This window comes from Syzygium oleosum, unplaced genomic scaffold (assembly GCF_021117445.2).
Source record: "Syzygium oleosum isolate NSW1041296 unplaced genomic scaffold, Sole_v2.1 Sole_v2.09, whole genome shotgun sequence".
NCBI classification, from domain to species: Eukaryota; Viridiplantae; Streptophyta; class Magnoliopsida; order Myrtales; family Myrtaceae; genus Syzygium; species Syzygium oleosum.
Genome location: NW_026607493.1, coordinates 7,367,240 through 7,391,717, shown reverse-complemented (window position 1 = coordinate 7,391,717; position 24,478 = coordinate 7,367,240). Strand labels below are relative to the sequence as shown.

Genomic DNA, 24,478 nt, shown 5'->3' with positions numbered 1-24,478 from the left:
TCTAATCATTGTCGGCTGTCCTACATAGCTCACCACCATGTTTCCGTGCATGACCATCCAGATTTTTTAAATCCCATTTTACCCAAAATAATTATGAAATCGAAACTCTCTCGTTCTCACCTTGAGGTCCTCTTTGCCTTATGAACAGGACATTGTTTAATTCGTCCATTGAAAGTCCAAGACGTTCATCAATTCATTGGACTCACGTGGAGCAGATATTTTTGAAATATGCACCACTCGTTTGACGTTGCAAGATAAAGATTCTTCTGGATTTTTATAGCCCTCGTGACTGCATCCTTCTTCAGCTAATTGCTGAGCAGACTTTTGAGCTGGAGCCATGTTCTTCAAGATTCTTGTTGTGCTCTCTCTGCTAGCAGTGTTGGCTTACGCTCACGAGACCAGTTTCGTGTACAACGGTTTCCGATCGGCCAAGCTGAGCCTCGATGGGATTGCCGGGGTCACCCCCAATGGCCTCCTGAAGCTGACCAACCACACCAAGCAGCAGAAGGGCCACGCCTTCCATCCCGACCCTGTCCGGTTCAAGAACTCGCCGAACGGCTCCGTCTTCTCCTTCTCCACCACGTTCGTCTTCGCGATTCAACCTCAGTACGCGACTCTGAGCGGCCATGGGATCGTCTTCGTGGTCGCGCCCCAGAGAAGCCTCCCCGGGTCCCGGGGGAACCAATACCTCGGCATGTTCAACGAAACCGACAACGGCAACAACACCAATCATGTGTTTGGGGTGGAACTCGACACGATCCTGAACAGCGAGCTTCAGGACATTAACAATAATCATGTCGGAATCGACTTGAATGGGTTGCCATCAGCAAAATCAACTCCAGCGGGGTATTATGCAGACGGTGGGGAGTTCAAGAACTTGACTCTAATCAGCGGTAAAGCAATGCAAGTTTGGGTGGACTATGATGGCACGGAAAAGCAGATCAATGTCACATTGGCTCCGATCAATGTGCAAAAACCGCAGACTCCCCTTTTGTCTCTTAGTCAGGGTCTCTCGTCGATCATCAACCAGAGCATGTATGTCGGCTTCTCATCATCGACCGGTTCGTTCCTAACTTCTCACTATGTTCTGGGTTGGAGCTTCAGGGTAAATGGAGAGGCTCAGGCACTTGCCCGGTCCCAACTTCCTAAGCTTCCTCGGATTGGCAAGAAGGAGACGTCGAAAGTACTGACTATAGGGCTACCACTGATGGCTATTTTCGTTGTATCGATGCTGATCTTGAGCGTAGTTTATGTGATAAAAAGGAAAAGGAAATTTGCCGAGGTCCTTGAAGATTGGGAGAGGGGCTACGGCCCACATCGGTTCAAGTTCAAAGATCTTTATATTGCGACAAAAGGATTCTGGGAGCAAGAGCTATTAGGGACGGGTGGATTTGGTCGGGTCTATAGAGGAATCTTACCAACATCAAAGATAGAGATCGCGGTGAAGAGGGTCTCCCATGAATCGAGACAAGGCATGAGAGAATTCGTAGCAGAGATCATCAGCATCGGTCGGCTCCGTCACCGCAACATAGTGTCGCTCCTCGGTTACTGCCGCCGGAAAGGGGAGTTGCTCTTGGTTTACGACTACATGCCCAATGGGAGCCTCGACAAGTACCTCTATAACCAACCAAAGGTCACCCTCAATTGGAGGCAAAGATTCAGGGTGATCAAAGGAGTGGCATCTGGGCTGCTTTATCTGCACGAAGGGTGGGAGCAAGTGGTGATCCACAGGGATATAAAGGCGAGCAACATATTGCTAGATGCTGACTTAAATGGAAGACTTGGAGATTTTGGGCTTGCGAGACTGTATGACCATGGAACCGACCCTCAAACGACTCACGTGGTAGGAACGCTCGGTTATCTCGCCCCAGAGCACACGCGAACCGGCAAGGCCACTAGGAACACCGACGTGTATGCCTTCGGAGCTTTCTTGCTCGAGGTTGCCTGCGGGAGAAGGCCAATAGAGCTTCGGGAAGCAGAGGACGTGCTATTGGTGGACTGGGTATTTTCTTGCTGGGTCGGAGGTGCAATTGTCGAGGCAAGAGATCCGAAGTTGGGGGCGGAGTTTGTGGAAGAAGAGATGGAGTTGGTGCTGAAACTTGGGTTGACGTGTTCCCACGCCAACCCGTTGATGAGGCCGAGCATGCGTCAAGTTTTGCAGTACTTGGAGGGCGATCTTCCGATGCCTGAATTGTCGTCCATCGGCCTTTCCTCCAGTGGGTTAACCTTCGCTCATCGTGAAGGTTTTGATGATTTGGCCATGGCTTATCCGTCCTCCATGTACAAGGCATCTGCGCGCTCATCTTCTGTCGCAGAATCGCTTCTCTCAGGTGGACGATGAGCCTCGTGGTTTAGTTTCTAATTTAATTCCATCCTCTGTGTTTGGGGAACATCGATATGTCCACTGGCATTTTTCTTCTCTTGTAGAAATCGATTAGTTGCAAGATGAGATCCTGTGCAGATCTAGAAAACGTAGGCTGTATGAGTCATTCTGGTACTAGTCCGTGTAATTATCGCAAAAACACACGCTCTTGTGTTTTTATATGGCTCAAATTAGCTGCCGGCGCGGCAGCCGCCGTTGGCTACTGCTCCGCAGGTGTCGTTCACTGATCAGTGTTCTTCGTTATTCCTCTATAGGCCTAATCACAATTCCACACGTCCCCAAAAATATATATTTTTTCTCTCTTGTCCTCTCATTTTCCTTTACTCCTGTTTAGACCTGTTATATGGGTCTTAAACTCATATATGATCCATTTAAAATAAATGGATTATATATGGATCACTACAATTTTGAAGAGCCCATCTTAAATGGATCTTAAAATTTTAAGCTTATAATAAATGGGTCTTGATAGATTGAGTGTGGAATCCATTTCTAACCCACTCATTAAGCCAACACACACTTTCCCCCTTTTTATAAAAATATGTTTTAAAAAAATCGAAATTATTTATTATTTTTTCTCTTTTTCTTTTATTTTTCTTTTTCTTTATTTTCGGCCGGTGGCCGGCCACGGCGACTGCCAACGATCGGCCACCAGCCACAGGGGAAGGACGACCTCGCCGGAGGCCGGCGAGGCCTCGGGCTCACCGAAATCGAGCGAGCTTGGCCTCGCCGACCTAGGGCGAGGTTGGCGAGGCTCGGCTTGCCAGAATCGAGCGAGCTCGATGCTCACCTGAGGCCAGCGAGGTCGAGGCCTTGCCAGAATGGCGAGCTCATCCTCGCCTGTGGCCGGCCGTCGCTAAGGCCGGCCACCGGCCAAAAGTAAAAGAAACAGAAAAAAATTAAAAATTCGATTTTAAAAAATAAATAAAATTATTAAAACTATTAAAATGAATGCATGAAGTAAAATGAAATCAGATTTTATGTACCAAATGTCGGAAAAAAATTTCTAGTTTATTTTTAGGTTTCAACCAAATACTGGAATTTTTTTTTATTTTCTTGGAAAGTGATTTCATGGAAAATATTTTATAAAAATGTTACATTTTTTACGAAACAAACAGAATCTCAATTTTAAAAAAAATTATAAAAATTGTTCACTAGCTTTATATTGTATGAAAATTTTTTATTAGTATAATTTTTTAAAAAAGTCATAAGAAATAAGTTTTCCTATATTGAGTTAAATATATAAGTGTTTTAATAATATGGGTTGGGTCGAGTATGGATTGGGTATGGGTCGGGTCAAGTATGGGTCGAGATATTTATATTACAAATAAATGAGTCATAAACGAGTTAATGGATCAATTTGGATCGAACCATTTATGACCCGACCCAAATCCGACCCAACACACCAGTTTAACAGATCTACTCCCGTCTCATTTTCTTCATTTTTTTGGCCGTACTGCAACCATCTCGTCTCTCCCCTCTGTTACAAAATCGAGTCTCATACGTTGAGTATAAATTCTCGTCTTCCTCTGACTAGCTATAACGGAAGCTCGGTTCAGCTATGGCATGATGCCATGATCTTTTTACGTATTCTCTTGGCGAGTCATTGACGCAATGTACTTCGTGGCAGAAGCTTGCGCCATTTACAAAATCAAAAACCGAACTCGTGGTATAAGCTACTAGCAATTAGAAGATGAACCAACATTCCTTCTTAGCGTCAAATAGAGAACAAGTTAAAAAAAAGGGTTAATACTAAAAAAACCCTAAACTGGTATACCTACGACAAATTTACCAAAAATTAATTTTTTTACTACGAAAAACTTCAAACTGGTACACCTGTGACAAATTTACCTCAAACTAATTTTTTGACTACCAAAAACCCCAAACCGGTGCACTTGTGACAAATTTAATCTCCGTTAAATTAAATTAATACTACGAAAAATCACAAATTAGTACACGTGACAAACGGAGGGGTAAAACCCCAAACCGGTACACCCATCAATTGCCACATGTCATTTAACTTAGCAATTTGACAGTAAAAATTAACGAAAACTAACTAAGGGTAAATTTGTCACGGGTTTACCAATTAGGGTTTTTGGCAATCAAAAAATTAGTTTGAAGTAAATTTGTCACGGGTATATCAGTTTGGGATTTTTTATGATCAAAAAATTAATTTAAGCTAAATTTGTCGTAAACGTACCGATTTGAAATATTTCATGGTATCAACCCTTTAAATTAAATCCCCTAAATAGAGAGAGAGAGATAGAGGAGGAGGGGAGTGGAGTTGGTTTTTGCAATCGCTACCCTACGGAGAAACTTACATGACATCGACAAGATCTGTCATGGCATCACGAGACTCTTGCTCTGCAAGATCTAAGGGTTGTCCTACCCTGCCCTAATTTGGCCTGCAGTCATGCATCCTCGGTCCGCACCACCCAGACATAGAGAAGCAAGGAAGGACAACACAAGAAGCCTTTAATTTTTCTTCAATAAAAAAAGGAATTAACTTACAGCTTGGCCAATAGAAAGAGTTCCTATTAGGGGTGAGCATGGTCCCGGTGGGCGGTTCCTACCATGAAATCGAGAACCATCTATTAAGGATCAGTTTTAAAAAATTAGAATTGGGAACCGTCCATTGGTCCGTGGATCCACCCGAAACCGGATCGCCGGCTCGGTCCGATTTTCAAGTGGGTCATTTGGAACCGATCCCACCAAATTTCATGCAAATGGAGGTGACTGAAAGCAAGAGAGGGAGGCAATGAACGGTCAAAGGTGCAACCATGAGTTGATGAAAGTTGAGAGTTGAGATCGTGAGTCCATGAGTGTTGAGCTTGAGAGTCGAGATCATAAGTGAGAGATAAAGAAACGCCTCGAACAAGGTAAGAGTGAGATGAGACGAGCACTCAGTTAATGAGTGTTAAGCTTTAGAGTAGGGATTTTAGGGTTTTCATTTTTTTTAATTTCTTTTTTGTTGGAAATTTTTTTTTAAAATTATATATATTACCGGTCCAATTCGGGTGGGCAGGTGGGTAGTTCCATGCCTAGAACTGGAAACCAGACCGGTACTGACCGGTTCTAGTAAATTGGAACTGGGAACCGGATCGGTCCCCACAGGAACCGCTGGTTTCGAGCCGATCTAGTCCGATTCCGGGCGATTCGGCGGTTTCCGGTTCCTTTGCATACCCCTAGTTCTTACAATGAGTATTGTAATTTGTACATACTAATCAACTAGTGATTTCTGTATGGGACTGATCCAAACTGGAGGATCTCTTTTATATGATTTTCAGGCTTTTGGAAGCATTTTATAATCATCGGAAAGGCTTGAGCAAGACAAAGTGGGCTTTACCTCTAGCCTACCCGGTTCAGATTAGTGACATTGCTAGAGGATTACAAACCAGACTTCCACCGGGGCCCGCATACCCAACATAGTTTATCTACACTACAATATAAAGAAAAGATTTTGATGGATCTCAATCATTTTTTATTCGTCAACCATGCTTAAATATGCTTTTTACACATATGTTCATGTACAAGTACGTAAATCGATAGTTCTATTTTAACTCATGAATTTTAACCAATAATGAAAATCACCTACCTACAACTTTACGAAAAGTAAAATGTGGGTTATGTTCGTAACCTAACTCACCAATCAAAGGCATCACGTGAGGACTCCTCTAACTAGGAATAGAGTAAACAAAGCCCAAAGGCTCCAGACCAAAAAAAAAAAAAAAACGGAGCTCAAAGATTATTACCCCTTTACATAAAAAGTTTGTTTTAGACAATAGTAATGGAGCATTGTTAGGTGTAACAAGGCCAGATGTTGGTACCCATTTGAATAAGCGTATTTTAGCAGTTAACCACATCACTAAATTGATGTAAATCTCTTCTAGTTTCTGAGGATATGTATGAAGTGTTCCAATGAAAAGTATAATTAACTGTAAATTGTTATGACTATATAAGAAGAACAAAAAAAATGGAACATATAAGTAATTTCTTGATTAAATTATCTATTTAGTTTTTATATGAATGATTAGTAGAATATAATTAGAACATAACTTTCGTATGGTGTTCATCATAACTTTTTTTCGATTACTTGAGTGTCACATTGACTAAAAATCGTACACTTGAGTGCCATCAGCGATTTGTATAGCCGGAAAATTTGATGTTGCATTAATTTAAATATAAACTGTCTGACGTGGCTCGTTGGTAAAATAAAATCAGCAAAATAGTGCATAAACGACTTGTTTGGCCCATTTGTTTGCCTCAAATTAACCAATGGGGGCTAAATCACAAATGTTTGTCAAACCCTAACCCTAAATTTAGGAATTGTAACAAAATTGAAGGAGTTTGAAGTGTTTTGAATGGCTCGAATCAGTCTTCTTCATCATTTATACTTGGGCAGGCGCTCCCTCTCTATCTCTTTCCAACAACCATTCAGCTTGTGATGAAGTAGGTCGAGAATTTCATCATCTCTGTTGACGCTGGTGATGGTCTTCGATTCAGCGGATCCGGCAACTGTAAAGCTCATCTCTTTTTCAAGAAGTTGTTCGTTCGTCAGCGGCCAAATCCATCTATCGAATCTCGTGGGTGTCAATAGTTTTAGCAGTGGTTATGGCGGAGAAAACAAGAGGTAGAAGAAGAGCAGAGACAAGAAAGACTACTCTGGGAAGAGAGAGAGAGAATCGGTTTCTTCATAGCAGTGGCTATGATGTTTATAACATAATGCATTCTTTTCCCTTTTTCCCCTCGCTAGCATCTTAACAACAGTATAACTCAGCCTCTTCAAATCTTTTCCTTTTTGATCTCTCTCGTTATTATCCAAATCTCATTTTTTTTTCTATCTAATCACACCATTCAAACCAAGTGTGAATCTGGAAAGTTCAATAGAAGTTCTCACATACCATAAGATTTGCCCATGCTATTTCTTGTTACATTCCTAGGTACACAAAATATCTTATGGGGAGTGTCTCAAGAAGACCAGGAATGAGGCAACGATTCATTATGGACCACAAGAGCTCCAAAAACGTTTGAGCAAGACTTCCTCCTCGAACTTTCATGGACCATGCACAGACCAGCCTACAAATGGTGACGGAAACGGTGGACTTTTGTGGCCTTCATCTTTCCAATTTTCTTTTTATCCTACCTCAAATATTCTCTTGGACCACTTGTCTTACAAGTGGCACGATCACACATTTATGATCGGAAGAAAATTGACGGGCTTTTGATTTTGTCACGCCCACCTTCATTGAATCTCTCTCCCCCCACATTTAGTTGTGACAAAAAGTCGTTCTCTGATTCGGAGTCTGCGACTTCTCGCAATGTCCAAAGCAGTTAGATTGTGAACTAGTCAGTAGTATCGGTCGGATTTGTTCATTCAGAGTCTTTGCGACCACAAATGCAGTAAGTTAGAACATCTAATCTTTTTAAGTTTACAGGTGAAGGGAGATAACAATATAAATAGCATATAAACTCTATAATCAAGTGATGTGGGACACATACAAGCCAGATTAGAAATGACACATTAAATTGATCAATAGAACCGGCGCACACACAAAAAATAAATTAGGACAAAACCTAGCTTTATAACATGTTAAAATCTCCAACCCAAAAGCTTAGCTGATCGGTGGAGGAGACCACAAGTATACAAAGAGCATATAAATCTCATAATCAAGCGATGTGAGATATTTTGATGATGTTAGAGATAAATAAGATAAATCATTTGATTTTTCATATCTCTTAATATTGCGCATATATCTCCCTTGATTGTGCATATCCCTAATTGATTAGAATTGATATCATAATATCTTGTTGTCTTAAATAGTCATCTCATATAGCCTATAAATAGGTTAATGTTTGAAGTAGGCTAACAATATTACCTAGAGAGGGGTGAATAGGTGATTTCACGAGATCTTGACAATTATTGCGGAATTAGAGATGTCAAGGTGAATATATTCAAGTGTTAACAAAACAGACTATGAGTATTATCAGAAACTGGTAATATCCAAGTTATTAAGTGCAATATTTCTATCAAGCAATAAGGAAATGTAAATATAGAGATAGAAGACTTTGCACACAGAGCTTTATAGTGGTTTGGCTTAATGTAAGCTTATATCCACTCTTCCACGTTGACAGCCTACTTACTAGATTCTACTATAATCGATGAGAAGTTACAGTTGCATGTGCCTGCTAACACTTAAGCCCTTTTCTACAAAGTAAGTGTTGCTAAAACTCAAGCTGATAGATCTCACAATCTCACACCTAAGCACGCAACATCACTCTGTCACTTCTTCTCAAATGATTACAATTGTAAGCTCGAAATAGACAAATAAGAATATGTGAAGCTTTCTTGAACTTTGGAATTTGTGCTCTCTTGATCTATCTCTCCTTGGCATCTTGATCTTCTTTTATATACTCCTCAGCATCCAAAACTTCCCGTTGGGCAATCTTCGCGAGGATCAGTCTCTAAGCTAGCCGTTGGACAAATGACAAGAAGATTAGGGTAGCCGTTGATTTGGTCACCCATATAAACAAATTTTGGTTTCCACGGGTAGAGTTCTATAATTATAAAAAGAATCTTGTCTTTGCAATGATTGTTAATCCAATAGGATAATTTGCGTGATTAAATATGTCACAAAGATAATCTCAGGGTGGAAGGTCAATCAACATTTTTTTAAGAAAGGAATCCATACCAGATCACAAGCTATCTGTGATGAGATAAAATATCTCGGTATAATAGTCTCAATATTTGTGACAAGATTGTCATCATAGGTATAAAAAGTATTCTCCTGATATTCAGTCATTGCATTACTCTGATGATGTTCAGGGCCTGCTAATATTCAAGTAAACTTTGATAATATCCAGCCTTTTGCCTTACTGATATCCAGCGTTTGCCTTGCTGATATCCAAGTATAATCCTTTATAATATCCACGCAGTAACTTAGCTGATTTCCATTGAGTTACCTTGCTAGTTTTTGCGTAGTTCAATTGCTAATATCCACGCAGTTTATTTGCTGATATCCACGTCAATATAAAACAATAATTATACGGTGGATTATGTAGACAGAAGCCCCTGATGCTCCCAAGCCAAATATTAACTTCTTATTCTTTAGACTTGTTCATATGGGTCTTTTAGGCCCCGTTTAGTTCAATATTCCTGTAACGCCCCCACCTCGGAGTCATTAACGTGACGTCTCGTTCATTGTTATCTTTTTAATAAGAAAAAGCGAAAACGTAAACTTGGGACAATCACATTCAGAACAACAGCGGAATTTAGACAAGCAACATCATGAGCAAACCTTATGTTTACAGTACATGCAAACATATTTTAACAAGCCCTTCGGGCCATGGCAAACATCACATATTTTACACGCATATTTTAGAAGCTCATCTGTTCCTAGCCGACTATGAATAGCAAAACTCGGCTTGGGTGATCCTATCCCCTCTACTTCATCTTCTCGCTTCTAACTCCATCCACATCTCCTCCCCGCTTCCCATTCGCATGGCTGATCTACACGCCACCCGTGGCATGCCCCGGAGTCGGCCTGCCCGCGCCGTAAAAAGGTCCATTGAACCCACGTGGGAGTCCAACCCATTCTCCGTCAGTGTAGCCATGCCATGCTATGTACGGGTGAGGCACCAAGTCCGTTAGGCCCTCATCGACCATCACATACTTCGTGATCCGGCGGTAGGCTCGGCCTTCTCGGGCATCTATCACGATGAGCACTTTAGCTCTCATTTCCACAGGGTTGCCGAACCGGGTCGGGGGAGACGCCATTCTTCGGACCTGAAAAGGAAACAACGGGGGATGAGTCGGGGAGGCTTAGCAAGTAAACCTACTAATATCAAGCGAGGACGATGGGATCGCCGTTAACATAAGTCGGCTCTTACTGCACCCGCATCAATGGCAGATCAATAGCAAAGTTCATACAAGAGAACACCACGCATGGCTATAACGTGTGCACTTTACCAGCCAAATCTCGGTTCTAGCTCAAGACAAACATCAAACATGAAAGATGGTCAAATCAAGGGATTGAACCAACTACGACCAACCAAACGACCGAGAAACGGTCCAAGCAAACCGTATCACAACGCATCACAACTTCCTTTTCCGATATTAGGAAGTTTACTTACACAATGGAATAAAACAAGAACTAGAGAAAACGGTTGGCGTGGGGTGAGCACGTGAGCCTTGACGAGTCTCGGGCGATTCTTGGCGTATTGCTTGAGCACGTGGAAGGTGGGGTCGTGATCGGTTCTTGGGCGTGAGCTTTCTTGTTTGGCCGAACAAAGAAAGGGAAGATTCGGTGGGTCTCTCTTTCTTGGGCCTGAAATGAGAAGAAGATGGTGATGGCGTGAGAATGGAGAGAGTGGCGTGAGAGAGTTTGAGGGTGGCCATACAAGTGGTGTCTTCTCTTATTTATAGAAGTTCTTTCTTGCTCCCTACTCAAGGCCATTAAAGCTCTTCATTATTAAGGGGCCTCAAAGTCAAGAGTAATAATGGCCATTAATGCATGTCATGATGATGGTGCCTCCAAAGTCCAACTAATTAAGGCTTGTCATCATGAATGGGGCTTCTAAGTCAAGGGCCATTTAATGGCATTAATGAACATAGACCAAAATAAAATGATGAGGAGATCTAGCAAAATCTAAGCAATTAATGGCCTAAATCTCTTCCCCTCTCTCTCTCTCTCTCTCTCTCTCTCTCTCTCTCTCTCTCTCTCTCTCTCTCTCTCTCGGCTTCTCCCTCGACCGACCTTCAATCAAGGCTTAGCATAACTCATTTGAAAGCTCAAAAGGTGCACATTAAATTACTAGAAGACATAAATTCGAAATTCCAATGTTCTCATATAGAAAATGATAAATCGTTGAAATTTGACAAAACTAGACAATTTTACACTGTTCTAGAAATCGGGCTTAAAAACATAGTAAATGAACTAAGAAAATTCCCAAATTTGAATATGTCATAAACAAGGCCTTAACAAACATTTCTCATGAAGAATATGAAATCTAAATCTTTTTGTAAACACAACTTTTAATAGCTCAAAGATAGACTAAAAACAATTCGCTGGAACAGAATTCTTGCTTCTCAAAGTAACTCTTTTTAGAATCTAAATCATCTCTAAAAATTCTCAAATTTATATATTTTATAAAAAATAAGTTCTCAACAACTTTTGTGAAGGAAACTTTTCCAAAATCGGCCCAGAAAAGCTTGTAAAAAATAAAGAAAGTATGAACATCACCGAAATACCCATTCTGGGCAGTTTTACACGGTCCGGAAATGAGGTTGCTGTACTACTCATATCAAGTCCAAAAATTCTGAAATTAAAATATGTAAAACGTCAAGATGTTTGGAGAAACTTTCATGAAGGAAGTATTTGTAAATTCGGATCACAAAAGTCTCCACAAAAATAACAAAACGAAGGGGTACAAAGGATCCGAAACTGGGTTTTCCAGAACAAGAGTAAAACTTGGTTCCAATTGAAAAACTACCAAACTTAAATCATAGCCATTTCCCAGGGACTGAAATTGAGGATGTTACAATTTCCAAGGGGCTTTCGGCCTCGAAAGCCTCTTGGGGAAATGTTGAGGCGTTTGACAAGCATTCCCAATGGGGTTTTGGCCGAAAGCCAACATTGGTAATGCTGAAACCAATTTTTTTTTTCCAAACTAGCCTTGCTAATTCTTTAATATTTCAATTTTGCCCCTCGTTGTTACTGTTCATCTTCTTTGCGTGAGGGCGGCTGGCTAACCGATGAGACCAGATCAGGACGCCAAAGGGCCGACGAGGTTACACAAACTCGGCGATGGTCGCCTGAGGTCGAACGATCGCCTAAGCGATGGTCGCTTGCGTCGCGCGACCCCAAGCGACTGTGACCTGGGTCGTGCAACCTCAGGCGGCCGTCACCTGGGTCGCGCTACCCCAGGCGACGAGGCCTGAGGTTGCACGACCCAGGCGGCTGTCGCCCTGGATCACGCGACCCTCGCCGGGGGTCGCCCGATGTCGAGCGACGGCCATCGGCGCTAAATTTGGCTCGCTGGCGGCCGTAGCCCTTTGCTAACTCCGACAAAGGGTAAGTTTTTTTTTAAATAAAAAAAATCCCTAAGCTCTTTGCAAAAAGAGATTTGCCAAATAGTACTTGGACCAAAGTAGCTTTATAAAGGATTTTTTACCAAACACAATTTGTATTTCCCCGATGAGCTTTAAGCTAAAGGTATTTGTATTTCCCCAAAGCTCATTTGTAAAGTTGAACCACACGGGCCCTAGTCACAAGGAATCTTTTCAACTTGAGTATTACCTGAAACATAAACGCATCTTACAACTATCAAAATTGTTATAAATCATGTACAGTTTTGTCATTCTCAAAATATGTAAGGAGGTTTTCTCAACAATATTCTCTTCATCTGAATAAATCAGAATATACCGAAATTACTCCATTCTTTTTTCGCTTTACTCTTATCTTGGTATTGGATCTTAGGCAATCATGAGGAGATTTTGAGTGCACTGGATTCACATTGCACCGGGTGCACACTTGGAACACACATCTCATCTCATGTCATTCCCTTTTTCAATAACTACTAATATCCCTCTCTCAAAATCGATCATGTTAGTAGCCTACCACGTAGCCTGTCAGCCTCTTCTACTGTCCTTGCACAGTAGCCACTTCAATTTCTTTTGCAACCTTGCGCCGTAGCCACATCGACCTCTTATGCTGTCCCTGCACCGCAACCGCGTCAACTTGTTGTCACTTAGCTTGCTGGAGCAGTTTTTCTTCCATAAGTTGACAATAATGTATTCAAACTCCAGTTGACGTCACTTAAGATATTTTCTTTAGTTCTCCATATTTTTCAGGATTATGCATATATCTCATTGATTGTGCATATCCTGAGTTATGAGAATTGATATCATAGTATGTTGTTACTTTAAATAGTCATCTCATAAAGCTTAATGTACTATTTATCATAATAAATCAGAATATGCATAAATTACTCTATTCTCTTTTCCGTTTTATTCTTATCTTGGTATCAGATTCACTACCCCTTACGCCTGTGTGTTTACTCGTTAATCAAATTCCACATGGCCGGGTGGCACATGAGAGAAATGTTAAAAGAACCTCTTGTCTATACTCCTTAGATACATGTAGTCTTTCTCCACTTATCGGTTTAAAATTTTGATTGGACTTTCTAACAAAACCTTCTTCTCTTTCTCACTTTGAAGTCCTGTTTGCCTAATAAACAGGGCACTACTGGATTCGTCCATTGATAGTCCAAGACATTCATCAATTCATACGACTCAAGTGGAGCAGAAATTTTTGAAATTTGCATCATTCGTTTAATGTAGTAAGAAAAAGACTCTTTTAGACTTTTATAGCTTTCGTAAGTGCATCATTCTTTAGCGAATTGCTAAGCAGACTTTAAGTTGGAGCCATATCCTTCAAGATTCTTGTTCTGGTCTCTCTGCTAGCAGTTTTGGCTTATGCTCAAGAGACCAGTTTCGGGTACAACGGTTTCCAAACAGATGATCTGAGCCTCGATGGGATGGCCGGGATCACCCCAAATGGCCTCCTGAATCTGGGCTACGACACCAGACGGCAGAAGGGCCACGCCTTCCATCCTGATTCAGTCCAGTTCAAGAACTCGCCGAACAGCTCCGTCTTCTCCTTCTCCACCTCGTTCGTCTTTGCGATCCGAACTCAGTTTAAGACTCTGAGCGGCCACGGGATTGCCTTCGTGGTCGCGCCCCAGAGAGGCCTCCCTGGGTCCTTGCTGAGCCAATACCTCGGCATGTTCAACCAAACCAACAATGGCAACGCCACCAATCATGTGTTCGGGGTGGAACTCGACACGATCCTGAGCGAGTTTCAGGACATTAACGACAATCACGTTGGGATTGACTCGAATGGGTTGACATCAGTAAAGTCAGCTCCAGCGGGGTATTATGCAGATGGGGGGAAGTTCAAGACTTGACTCTAATCAGAGGTAAAGCAATGCAAGTTTGGGTGGAATACGTTGGCACAGAAAAGCAGATCAACGTCACATTGGCTTCGATCAATGTGCGAAAGCCAAACACTCCCCTTCTGTCTCTTACACGGGATCTCGCGGCGATTATCAACGAGAACATGAATGTCGGCTTCTCGTCATCGACCGGTTGGGTCGTGACTTCTAACTATGTTCTGGGTTGGAGCTTCGAGGTAAATGGCAAGACTCCGGCACTTGCCCTGTCCCAACTTCCTAAGCTTCCTCAGATCGATAAAAAGCAGACGTCGAAAGTACTGACAATTGGGCTACCATGGGTGGTTCTTTTCGGTATATCAACGCTGATCTTGAGCGTAGTTTATGTGATGAGAAGGAAACGGAAATTTGCCGAGGCACTTGAAGATTGGGAGAGGGACTATGGCCCACACCGGTTCAACTACAAATATCTTTACATTGTGAAAAAAGGATTCCAGAACCGAGAGCTATTAGGGACGGGTGGGTTCGGTCGGGTCTATAAAGGAATCTTACCCACATCGAAGATAGAGATCACGATGAAGAGGGTCTCCCATGAATTGAGACAAGGCATGAGAGAATTTATAGCTGAGATCCTCAGCAACGGTCGGCTCTGTCACCGCAACATAGTGTCGCTCCTCGGTTACTGCCACCGGAAAGGGGAGTTGCCCTTGGTTTACGACTACAAGCCCAGTGGGAGCCTCGACAAGTACCTCTATAACTTGTTGGTTATTTGTTTGTAAAACAAAGTTTTGATTATGTGGGCCACTATATTAGTGGAGATGTCTTCTAACTTTGTTCAAACAAAGACGATGGGCTATGGGCTAGACCCCATAATATCAGCGTGCGGTTGTACGTGCACTTAGCACTTGATAAATTAACATAGAATGATATTTGAATTTAATAATTTAATTGGTCATCAATCACCCTCTATTGAACTTTAATTACTATTTGAAACCATTGAGTTTTTTTTTTATGACAAACTTATTTTATGTAACAGGATGAAACCCTCATAGTGATGCTAAGAAGGTTAATTATGTTGGTCACCCTCCCCCACCCTTATTATCCATAACAAGAAAAACAAAGTCCGTAGCTTTAAAGTTTCTTTTAATAAGTATATGGGTGTTCTCTATATAAAAAATATATTACTTTTTACAGCTGATTTCAATCTCAAATTATCACTAAGAAATACATAAAATTCTGCGTGGATTGTTAAGCTGTGTTGTGATGATATGGTATAACTAAACAGATAAAATATCTTATTTCCTAAAATTGAATTTAAATTTGTCATCTATCAACTAGTTAACTTTCTTTCCCATATTAATTTTCATTTTTATCACTCTCTCAACGCAAATTTAATTTGTTTTCTTCTTTCCTTTAACACACACACATATGCAGTTTTGCTAGTTATTGGAGAAAAGAATTTTACTTCTTCCAAATTGTTCCTCATATATATAACGAAATGAAATTTCGATGGACTTGTACAAAGGAAGCAACGTTAAATTATTAATTCAACAAAAAAAAGTTAAATTATCAATGCTTTTATAAGAATAGACTAATCAACTGCCACTTAGAACTTTCAACCTCTGCTCTATGGCCATCTCTTTGTCTTTTTCTTTATTAATATTTTCCCACTTTTACCTAGCAATTTTATGGTCCACAAACCAGGGCAAAAATTGGCATCCATCGGCGAATTCACCGCTCACCATATTCCACGTTAGACATTCTCATTTAAGTATATCATAATTATACAATGGCCACTATGATCATGCCATAACCTTTTAAGGGAACGTATCGAAAAAGGGGAAAAATTTATTCAATTCGATCGTAAAACTATTGTATGAATGTCAATTCAGTTTAAAGTTTTCAATTTGGCAAATTTAATCTTAAATCTTTGCACGAAAGTCCAATATAGTCCTTCAGATCAATTTTCGCTTGAAAATTGTTAACGTGGCAATCTAATCATTGTCGGCTGTCCTACATAGCTCACCACCACGTTTCCGTGCATGACCATCCGGATTTACTAAATCCCATTTTACCCAAAATAATTATGAAATCGAAACTCTCTCGTTCTCACCTTGACGTCCTCTTTGCCTTATGAACAGGACACTGTTTTATTCGTCCATTGAAAGTCCAAGACATTCATCAATTCATTGGACTCACGTGGAGCAGATATTTTTGAAATTTGCACTACTGGTTTGACGTCGTAAGATAAAGATTCTTCTGGATTTTTATAGCCCTCTTAACTGCATCCTTCTTCAGCTAATTGCTGAGCAGAATTTTGAGCTGGAGCCATGTTCTTCAAGATTCTTGTTGTGCTCTCTCTGCTAGCAGTGTTGGCTTACGCTCAAGAGACCAGTTTCGTGTACAACGGCTTCCGATCGGCCAAGCTGAGCCTCGATGGGCTCGCCGGGGTCACCTCCAATGGCCTCCTGAAGCTGACCAATGACACCATGGAGCAGAAGGGCCACGCCTTCCATCCCGACCCTGTCCGGTTCAAGGACTCGCCGAACGGCTCCGTCTTCTCCTTCTCCACCACGTTCGTCTTCGCGTTTCAACGTCAGTACGCGTCTGTGAGCGGCCATGGGATCGTCTTCGTGGTCACGCCCCAGAGTGGCCTCCCCGGGTCCCTGGCGAACCAATACCTCGGCATGTTCAACAAAACCGACAACGGCAAGAACACCAATCATGTGTTTGGGGTGGAACTCGACACGATCCTGAACAGCGAGTTTCAGGACATTAACGATAATCATGTCGGAATCGACTTGAACAGGTTGACATCAGCAAACTCAACTCCAGCGGGGTATTATGCAGACGGTGGGGAGTTCAAGGACTTGACTCTAATCAGCGGTAAAGCAATGCAAGTTTGGGTGGACTACGATGGCACGGAAAAGCAGATCAAAGTCACATTGGCTCCGATCAATGTGCAAAAACCACAGACTCCCCTTTTGTCTCTTAGTCAGGATCTCTCGTCGATCATCAACCAGAGCATGTATGTCGGCTTCTCGTCATCGACCGGTCCGTTCCTAACTTCTCACTATGTTCTGGGTTGGAGCTTCAGGGTAAATGGAGAAGCTCAGGCACTTGCCCTGTCCCAACTTCCTAAGCTTCCTCGGATTGGCAAGAAGGAGACGTCGAAAGTACTGACTATAGGGCTACCACTGATGGTTCTTTTCGTTGTATCGATGCTGATCTTGAGCGTAGTTTATGTGATAAGAAGGAAAAGGAAATTTGCCGAGGTCCTTGAAGATTGGGAGAGGGACTACGGCCCACATCGGTTCAAGTTCAAAGATCTTTATATTGCGACAAAAGGATTCCGAGAGCAAGAGCTATTAGGAACGGGTGGATTCGGTCGAGTCTATAGAGGAATCTTACCCACATCAAAGATAGAGATCGCGGTGAAGAGGGTCTCCCATGAATCGAGACAAGGCATGAGAGAATTCGTAGCGGAGATCATCAGCATCGGTCGGCTCCGTCACCGCAACATAGTGTCGCTCCTTGGTTACTGCCGCCGGAAAGGGGAGTTGCTCTTGGTTTACGACTACATGCCCAATGGGAGCCTCGACAAGTACCTCTATAACCAACCAAAGGTCACCCTCAATTGGAGGCAAAGATTCAGGGTGATCAAAGGAGTGGCATCTGGGCTGCTTTATCTGCACGAAGGGTGGGAGCAAGTGGTGATCCACAGGGATATAAAGGCGAGCAACATCTTGCTAGATGTTGACTTAAATGGAAGACTTGGAGATTTTGGGCTTGCGAGACTATACGACCATGGAACCGACCCTGAAACAACTCACGTGGTAGGAACGCTCGGTTATCTCGCTCCTGAGCACACGCGAACCGGCAAGGCCACTAGGAACACCGACGTGTATGCCTTCGGAGCTTTCTTGCTCGAGGTTGCCTGCGGGAGAAGGCCAATAGAGCTTCGGGAAGCAGAGGACGTGATATTGGTGGACTGGGTATTTTCTTGCTGGGTCGGAGGCGCAATTCTCGAGGCAAGAGATCCGAAGTTGGGGGCGGAGTTTGTGGAAGAAGAGATGGAGTTGGTGCTGAAACTCGGGTTAACGTGTTCCCACTCCGACCCGTTGATGAGGCCGAGCATGCGTCAAGTTTTACAGTACTTGGAGGGCGATCTTCCGATGCCAGAATTGTCATCCATTGGCCTTTGCTCCGGTGGGTTAACCTTCGCTCATTGCGAAGGTTTTGATGATTTGGCCATGTCTTATCCGTCCTCCATGTACAAGGCATCTGCGCACTCATCTTCTGTCGCAGAATCGCATCTCTCAGGTGGACGATGAGCCTCATGGTTTAGTTTCTAATTTAATTCCATCCTCTGTGTTTGGGGAACATCGATATGTGTCCACTGGCATTTTTCTTCTCTTGTAGAAATCGATTAGTTGCAAGATGAGATCATGTGCAGATCTAGAATACGTAGGCTGTATGAGTCATTCTGGTACTAGTCCGTGTAATTATCGCTAAAATACACGCTCTTATATTTTATATGGCTCAAATTAGCTACCGGCGCGGCATCTGCCATTGGCTGCTCCACCGCAGGTGTCGTTCACTGAAAATATCTTTTTTCTCTCTCGTCCTCTCATTTTCCTTTACTCCCGTCTCATTTTCTTCATTTTTTTGGCCGCACTGCAACAATCACGTCTCTCCCCTCTGTTACATCGAGTCCCATCACAGACGCTCCTCGTCGCCATCTCTCGTAGCCGCGTCGGTCGCTCCTCTCTTTTCGTTCCCCGGCGTATCGTCGCCAAAGAGAGAGAAAGAGGACGGATCTGGAAATGGTCATGACGGAGTTGCGGTGGTCATGGACGTGGCTATGGAAGTGGACGGTGGTGGTGCTGACCTCAAAGAGTGAGAGAGAGAGAGAGAGAGTGGGTTGGTGGCCATGTTCTCAAGTTGCAGATCAAGAAGAGAGGGGAACAGGTGGAAGCCAAAAAAATGACTGTACAGAGAGAAGAAGAAAGAGAGAGAAAGAGAGGTTCGAGGATAGGGTTTTTTAAGTGCATGTGCGACCTATACGTTGAGTATAAAATTCTTTTGTCTTCCTCGAACCAGCTATATTGTAAGCTTAGTTCAGCGATGGCATGATGTCGGATCTTTCTACGTATTCTCTTCGCGAGTCGTTGACGCAATGTTTTACTTCGTGGCCCTCCGAATTTGACTGGCTTTTAAGAAAGCGAACGTAAAAATTTTCATGGCATGCCATACATAATGATGCACTTCCTCCCCCGAATGCTGAACGGATGGATTAACGTCGCCTCGGAGTCTAAGAGAATGTCATGTAGCAGAAGTTTGCGCCGTTTCAGGATTCGAAAACCGAACTCGTCGTATAAGCTAAGCTACTAGGAAATTAGAAGATGAACGAACGTTCCGTTTTAGCGTCAAGTAGAGGACAAGGATACGAATTTTTCTTGGTATACACGGTGATGAGAAGACGAAGGTGTGCGTTTGCCTTTGCTTTTGCAGGAAAACGAGGCAGTGGGCATCGCCCTGGAATTGACTTTTCATAAGAAAGACCGGTGTCATGAGTGGATTTTTTTCAAAAGAATATTTTCTTATAGGTTGATTTTACAGGCCCAAACAAGCCCCCACCACCACAAAATTAGTCAATGTGGGACCATATGAAGATGGAAATTCATAAAAAGCAATTGCCCCACGTTACTTATCTAGAAGTCTTTCCAAGCTTGGATCTCCTACTAAAGCAAATATTGTAAGCAAAAGAGATTGTTCTTAATTTTAATTTGTGTTATTGTTATTGTTATTGTTGTTACTATTATTGTTATTATTTTATAATTTTTAACAAGTAATATAAATAAAAGAGTATAGAAATAAGAATAGGTATTTTTTTTCTAAAAGTACACAAGGTTGAATTTCAGGGCGAGACAAGCTAATACCGACCCCCTCTCCAGCCTAATACCCTATTGGCACATATTCCCCTCATCCCATGCCCACAGGCTGGAGAGGACCATTCAGACCTTACCGATCATCTCCATGGTCAGGTGACCATAGCTGACACCTGGCCGAGGTCACGCGACCCCTGGCATGGCTAAACTTTGGCTCGAGTCTGGCAACTTTAGGCCAAATCTAGCTTGGGGCCTCGAGGCAACACTTAGGGTCCTGCAACCCAACCTCAACAGCCGCCTAGGTCGCGTGACCCTATCCCTCCCTTGGGCAAGGTTGCGCAACCCTAGGTACGACCAGATCTGGCCTCAAGTCATGTGACCCGACTTAGATTTCGCTTGAGGTTGTGTGACCTTGACCAAGTGAAGCTTAGGGCCGTGCGACCCCCACTTTCAACCGTTGTGGTCGAGCAACCCCCGGAGATGTGTGACCCCCAACGACGCTTGACCAAGGTTGCCTCACCTACGTCATATTTGGCCCGGGTCACGCTACCTCAGGCGAGATCTAGACTTGGTCACGATTGCGAAACTCCAAGACAAATCTGGCTCAGGACGAGCTACCATAGGCTAGATTTAGCCGTGGCCAAGGTTGCACAATCCCTGACCAAAAGCGTCACCTCTCTCTAGGTTTATCTTTTCTTTCTTTTTCAGATTTCTTTTTTTGTTAAATTCTTAATATTTATTAATTCCAAGTATTTCTTATTTTTGAAATTATTTTTTACTTTTAAATGCCACTTAGGATATCATATAAGCAATTAACAAACACTTAAGGCCATGCCAGCATCTCCGTCCATAATTTTTGTCGGAATGATCAACTTGTACAAAAAAAAACATATAATTTAGGGATCCTATTGTAAAAAAAAAGTTGAGGAACTTGATTGAACAAATTGAAAAAGTTCATGGACTTCTGGTACCTTTTTTTCTATATATTATGTTAATAATAAGGTCACAAATTTCTTTAATACAAATTTGAATAAATAAATAATGAAGAGAGAGGAGAGGGAGAGGAACAAGGATAATTAAGAGACAGCAAAATGAGTGAAGAATGCAAGAAAAGCATTTCTTGGAAGGAAAATTATCATTCCCCTATAAATTAGAGTCCTATGTATCAATCTTAGATGCAATCCTTAATGAAGATATTATTGTTATTATATATTTACTAGTAGCCCTTGCGTTACACGGGCGGGAATTTTTCCAAGCATGTAAAGTTTGAATATGTATTTTAGCATGAGTTATTCGTTAAATTTATCATATTTCATTTGAATTTCCTTTTTTGAACAAAATAAATATGTAATTAGTTCTTATTATATACCAATGTAAAATATAGAGACTTCATAACAATTAGAAAATCCCTAATTGTGGTTATATGATATAGGGATATAATATATAAAAGGGAAAATGACATAAATGGTCCCCAAACTTTGGTCCAGTGCGCAATACAATCCCTGAACTTTTGATTTGTTCAATGTGATCCATGAAATGTAGCCCAATGTGCAATGTGGTCCTTGAACTTCCAATTTGTTTAATGTGGTCCCTGGACTTTTGGTACATGTTTGGGATAATATTGAATATTTTCATATAGTTCAGGGATTAAGTTGAAAATGTATCAAAAGTCTAGGAACCACAATAAACAAATTGAAAGTTCAAGGACCACATTGCACGTTGGGCTAAAGTTCAAGGACCACATTAGACAAAGTAAAAGTTTAGAGACCACATTGCACATTAGGTGTCACGCCCCGAACCCCATCGGGCACGCGACACCTTTACCTGGTCGAGCTATGTGACATCCCAGGAATGTCGCCGACCTCAAAACGCCATTAGAGATTTAAAGCCACAGCGGATACAACAAATAATCCCGAACAATTTAAAACTAGGGAAAACATTCAGGGAGAATGCACATATTTCTTTTCATTACCAACTTATAGAATATTCACAATTACAATCTTAATATACAAGTGCACACCGTACTGTCCACCTCCGATAACAAAAGGACTAGATGACCTGGCGTCCTAACTTCCAAAAATGGTACACCTCAAAAACTCTGATTAGACCCATGTACTAATCCCTACGGTCCTTACTCGGCGTCCACTCCGAGTCTGATTCATCACCATCTGAATCCGAACTCCCTTGAACAGTTTGCTCCTCTGAGGACTCCGGTTCTGCTTCGATCACAATTGGGTGATTGATGTCGCCCGACTCAGCTGGAGCTGCGTTCTGATACTCCTCAGCCAGAAAATCGAAGAAATTATACTCAGGCACGTAATTGGGATCCATGTATTCCTCAAAAGGGAGTATATACTCCGAGTCTCCTACAGGCTCTTCAGACTCGCCAGATTCGTCCTCGGGTTCCACTTCGGGTTCTACCTCGGCCTCCGCTTCCTCTGGTTCTTCCTCGGGGATCGGTTCCAATTCGATGTCCATTGGATCATCTTCAGCTTGCGACACTTCGGGCTCAGGTTCATGCTCAGCCTCTGAAGATCCCTGAGCTGCGGCCGCTGATTGCAAACCCGACTGAGCTAAACTAGTATCCACACTAGTCAACTCTCCGTCTATCGGGGGTACGGCCGTCGAATCCCAATCCCCAACTAAATCAAACGGAACGTCAAAACCCCTAACGGGCCCGAACTCATCCCCGGCTTGATCCCGGAAGAACCAGGCAGTGTACTTATGCTCTTCCCAAAGAGGCAAACCTACATCTATAAACACTGTAGAGGTGTGCTTAATCCAGGTCATCCCATCTCCCATCGAAAATTCTGTAGCGTCAACCTCAGTGTGCACTGCGACCCCAAAACGTTCTGGTGGCGACGATGGAGGATTCATGGTTCCTGTCGGGGTTCTGAAAATGTTGGTTGAAACAACCATGAGAACACTTCTTAGCAAGTTCACCCCTAAACCCCACCTAGGCTATCACGTACCTCTAGACAATTTCACAAAACACAATCACACACCTACACCACATAATCACATAGCAGGCACATCAATGCAATCGCCAGCATGCACAATTCTCATGTCATGCGCTCGTTCCGTTCTCATCATATCTCCTCCACATTCCTCGCCAGTGACCTGTGTAAACGTACACGCCTCAGGTACACTGCGACCTCTTTTCACATCACTGCCGGGCCCGCGTAAACGTACACGCCTCAGGCCATGTTTCTTGCCCGCGTAAACGTACACGCCTCAGGCTCAACACCTACCACCTACTGCACAACCCGCGTTGAAGTACACGCCTCATGCTAGCAGTCTTCCGGTAATACCGAACATCGTCCCGCGTAAACGTACACGCCTCAGAACGGCACAATTCCCACGATCTCACATATCGTACCACGCACTATTTCTCGTTCTTTCACACGTGCAACAATCACTTGCCACATAACTGGTCAATCGCACGTGATCCGTGCACGCAACAATTATACACAAACCATGCTCACTCAGCATTTGACACGGCCAATTTTTAATAATTAAAATAATCTGGCCCAAGCGTGCACCCAACAAACATAATTAACTCAACCAATCGCACAATCACACATTTAATTTCACCACCACAATCTAATTATTTTCAAACGCACGTTAAACATGGAAATCATTATTTTTCTCCTACCAAACGACGCCAAATCAATTCCGGTCCTTCACGGGACTTTCTCACCATAAATTCTCGGTTCTAAAAATCCAACTTGCGTCCCAATCGGCCCATCACGGCCCCATGAACAATAGACCACAGCCACTGTTATTTTCAAATTTCCAATAAATATTGCCCGAATTAAATCCTAAAGCCCGCCATAAAATTTCTACTTCCTATTCATGCAATTCCGCACCTAACTTTTACCAGATTTCGCCCAAAAATCGGCCGTCGATACCCGAAGTCCTACATTGGGTTTAGAGCGCGAGTTACCCGCGTTCTGGACTATCGCGGCTAGAACGGAAAGCGGCGGCACTTAATCAGGAACGGCGGCGACGACGTACGGCTCCCTGGTGGCGGCGATCGGCTTGGGTGGCGACGGCGCGGCTTGGGGGGTGGCCGGTGAGGCTCACGGCCAAAAGGGGACCGAGAGAGAGAGAGAAAGAACGGCGGCTTGGGGGGCGTGAAGCTCGGTGGCTATCCGGCGAGCGTGACCGGCGGTAGTGATGGCGCTGCGGTGACAGCAAAGGGCGAGAGAGAGAGAGAGAGAGATCGGTGGAGGGGGAGGGGTTCACGGCAAGGAGG

The 24,478-nt window shown here is 42.8% G+C and overlaps 2 protein-coding genes and 1 pseudogene across 3 annotated transcripts; all 3 read left to right on the top strand.

Moving 5' to 3' along the window:
* The first annotated feature begins 151 nt into the window (after nt 1-151).
* On the top strand, nt 152-2,497 carry LOC115668103 (L-type lectin-domain containing receptor kinase IV.1-like). Of its 2 annotated transcripts, XM_056314804.1 has the most exons (2): nt 152-2,263; nt 2,316-2,497. In XM_056314804.1, the coding sequence occupies exons 1-2, from the start codon at nt 338-340 to the stop codon at nt 2,436-2,438; spliced, it is 2,049 nt and encodes a 682-aa protein (XP_056170779.1). In that variant the 5' UTR covers nt 152-337; the 3' UTR covers nt 2,439-2,497. The 2 variants fall into 2 exon arrangements, with proteins under 2 accessions (XP_056170779.1, XP_030445473.2); XM_030589613.2 differs by having other exon boundaries at nt 154-2,497.
* A 4,494-nt stretch (nt 2,498-6,991) lies between these two features.
* Nucleotides 6,992-15,108, top strand: LOC115664010 (L-type lectin-domain containing receptor kinase IV.1-like; annotated as a pseudogene).
* A 1,316-nt stretch (nt 15,109-16,424) lies between these two features.
* Nucleotides 16,425-18,913, top strand: LOC115664009 (L-type lectin-domain containing receptor kinase IV.1-like). The gene has a single exon (XM_030585961.2). It carries the CDS (start codon nt 16,660-16,662, stop codon nt 18,661-18,663), a length of 2,004 nt encoding a protein of 667 aa, XP_030441821.2. The 5' UTR covers nt 16,425-16,659; the 3' UTR covers nt 18,664-18,913.
* Nucleotides 18,914-24,478: the final 5,565 nt, after the last annotated feature.

Excerpts from the sequence above, each read along its gene's own strand:
- LOC115664009 (XM_030585961.2), top strand. The coding sequence starts at position 16,660 with ATGTTCTTCAAGATTCTTGTTGTGCTCTCTCTGCTAGCAGTGTTGGCT.
- LOC115668103 (XM_056314804.1), top strand. The coding sequence starts at position 338 with ATGTTCTTCAAGATTCTTGTTGTGCTCTCTCTGCTAGCAGTGTTGGCT. Across the intron at positions 2,264-2,315 it reads GTTTTGATGATTTGGCCATG|AATCGCTTCTCTCAGGTGGA; the intron begins GCTTATCCGTCC and ends CTTCTGTCGCAG.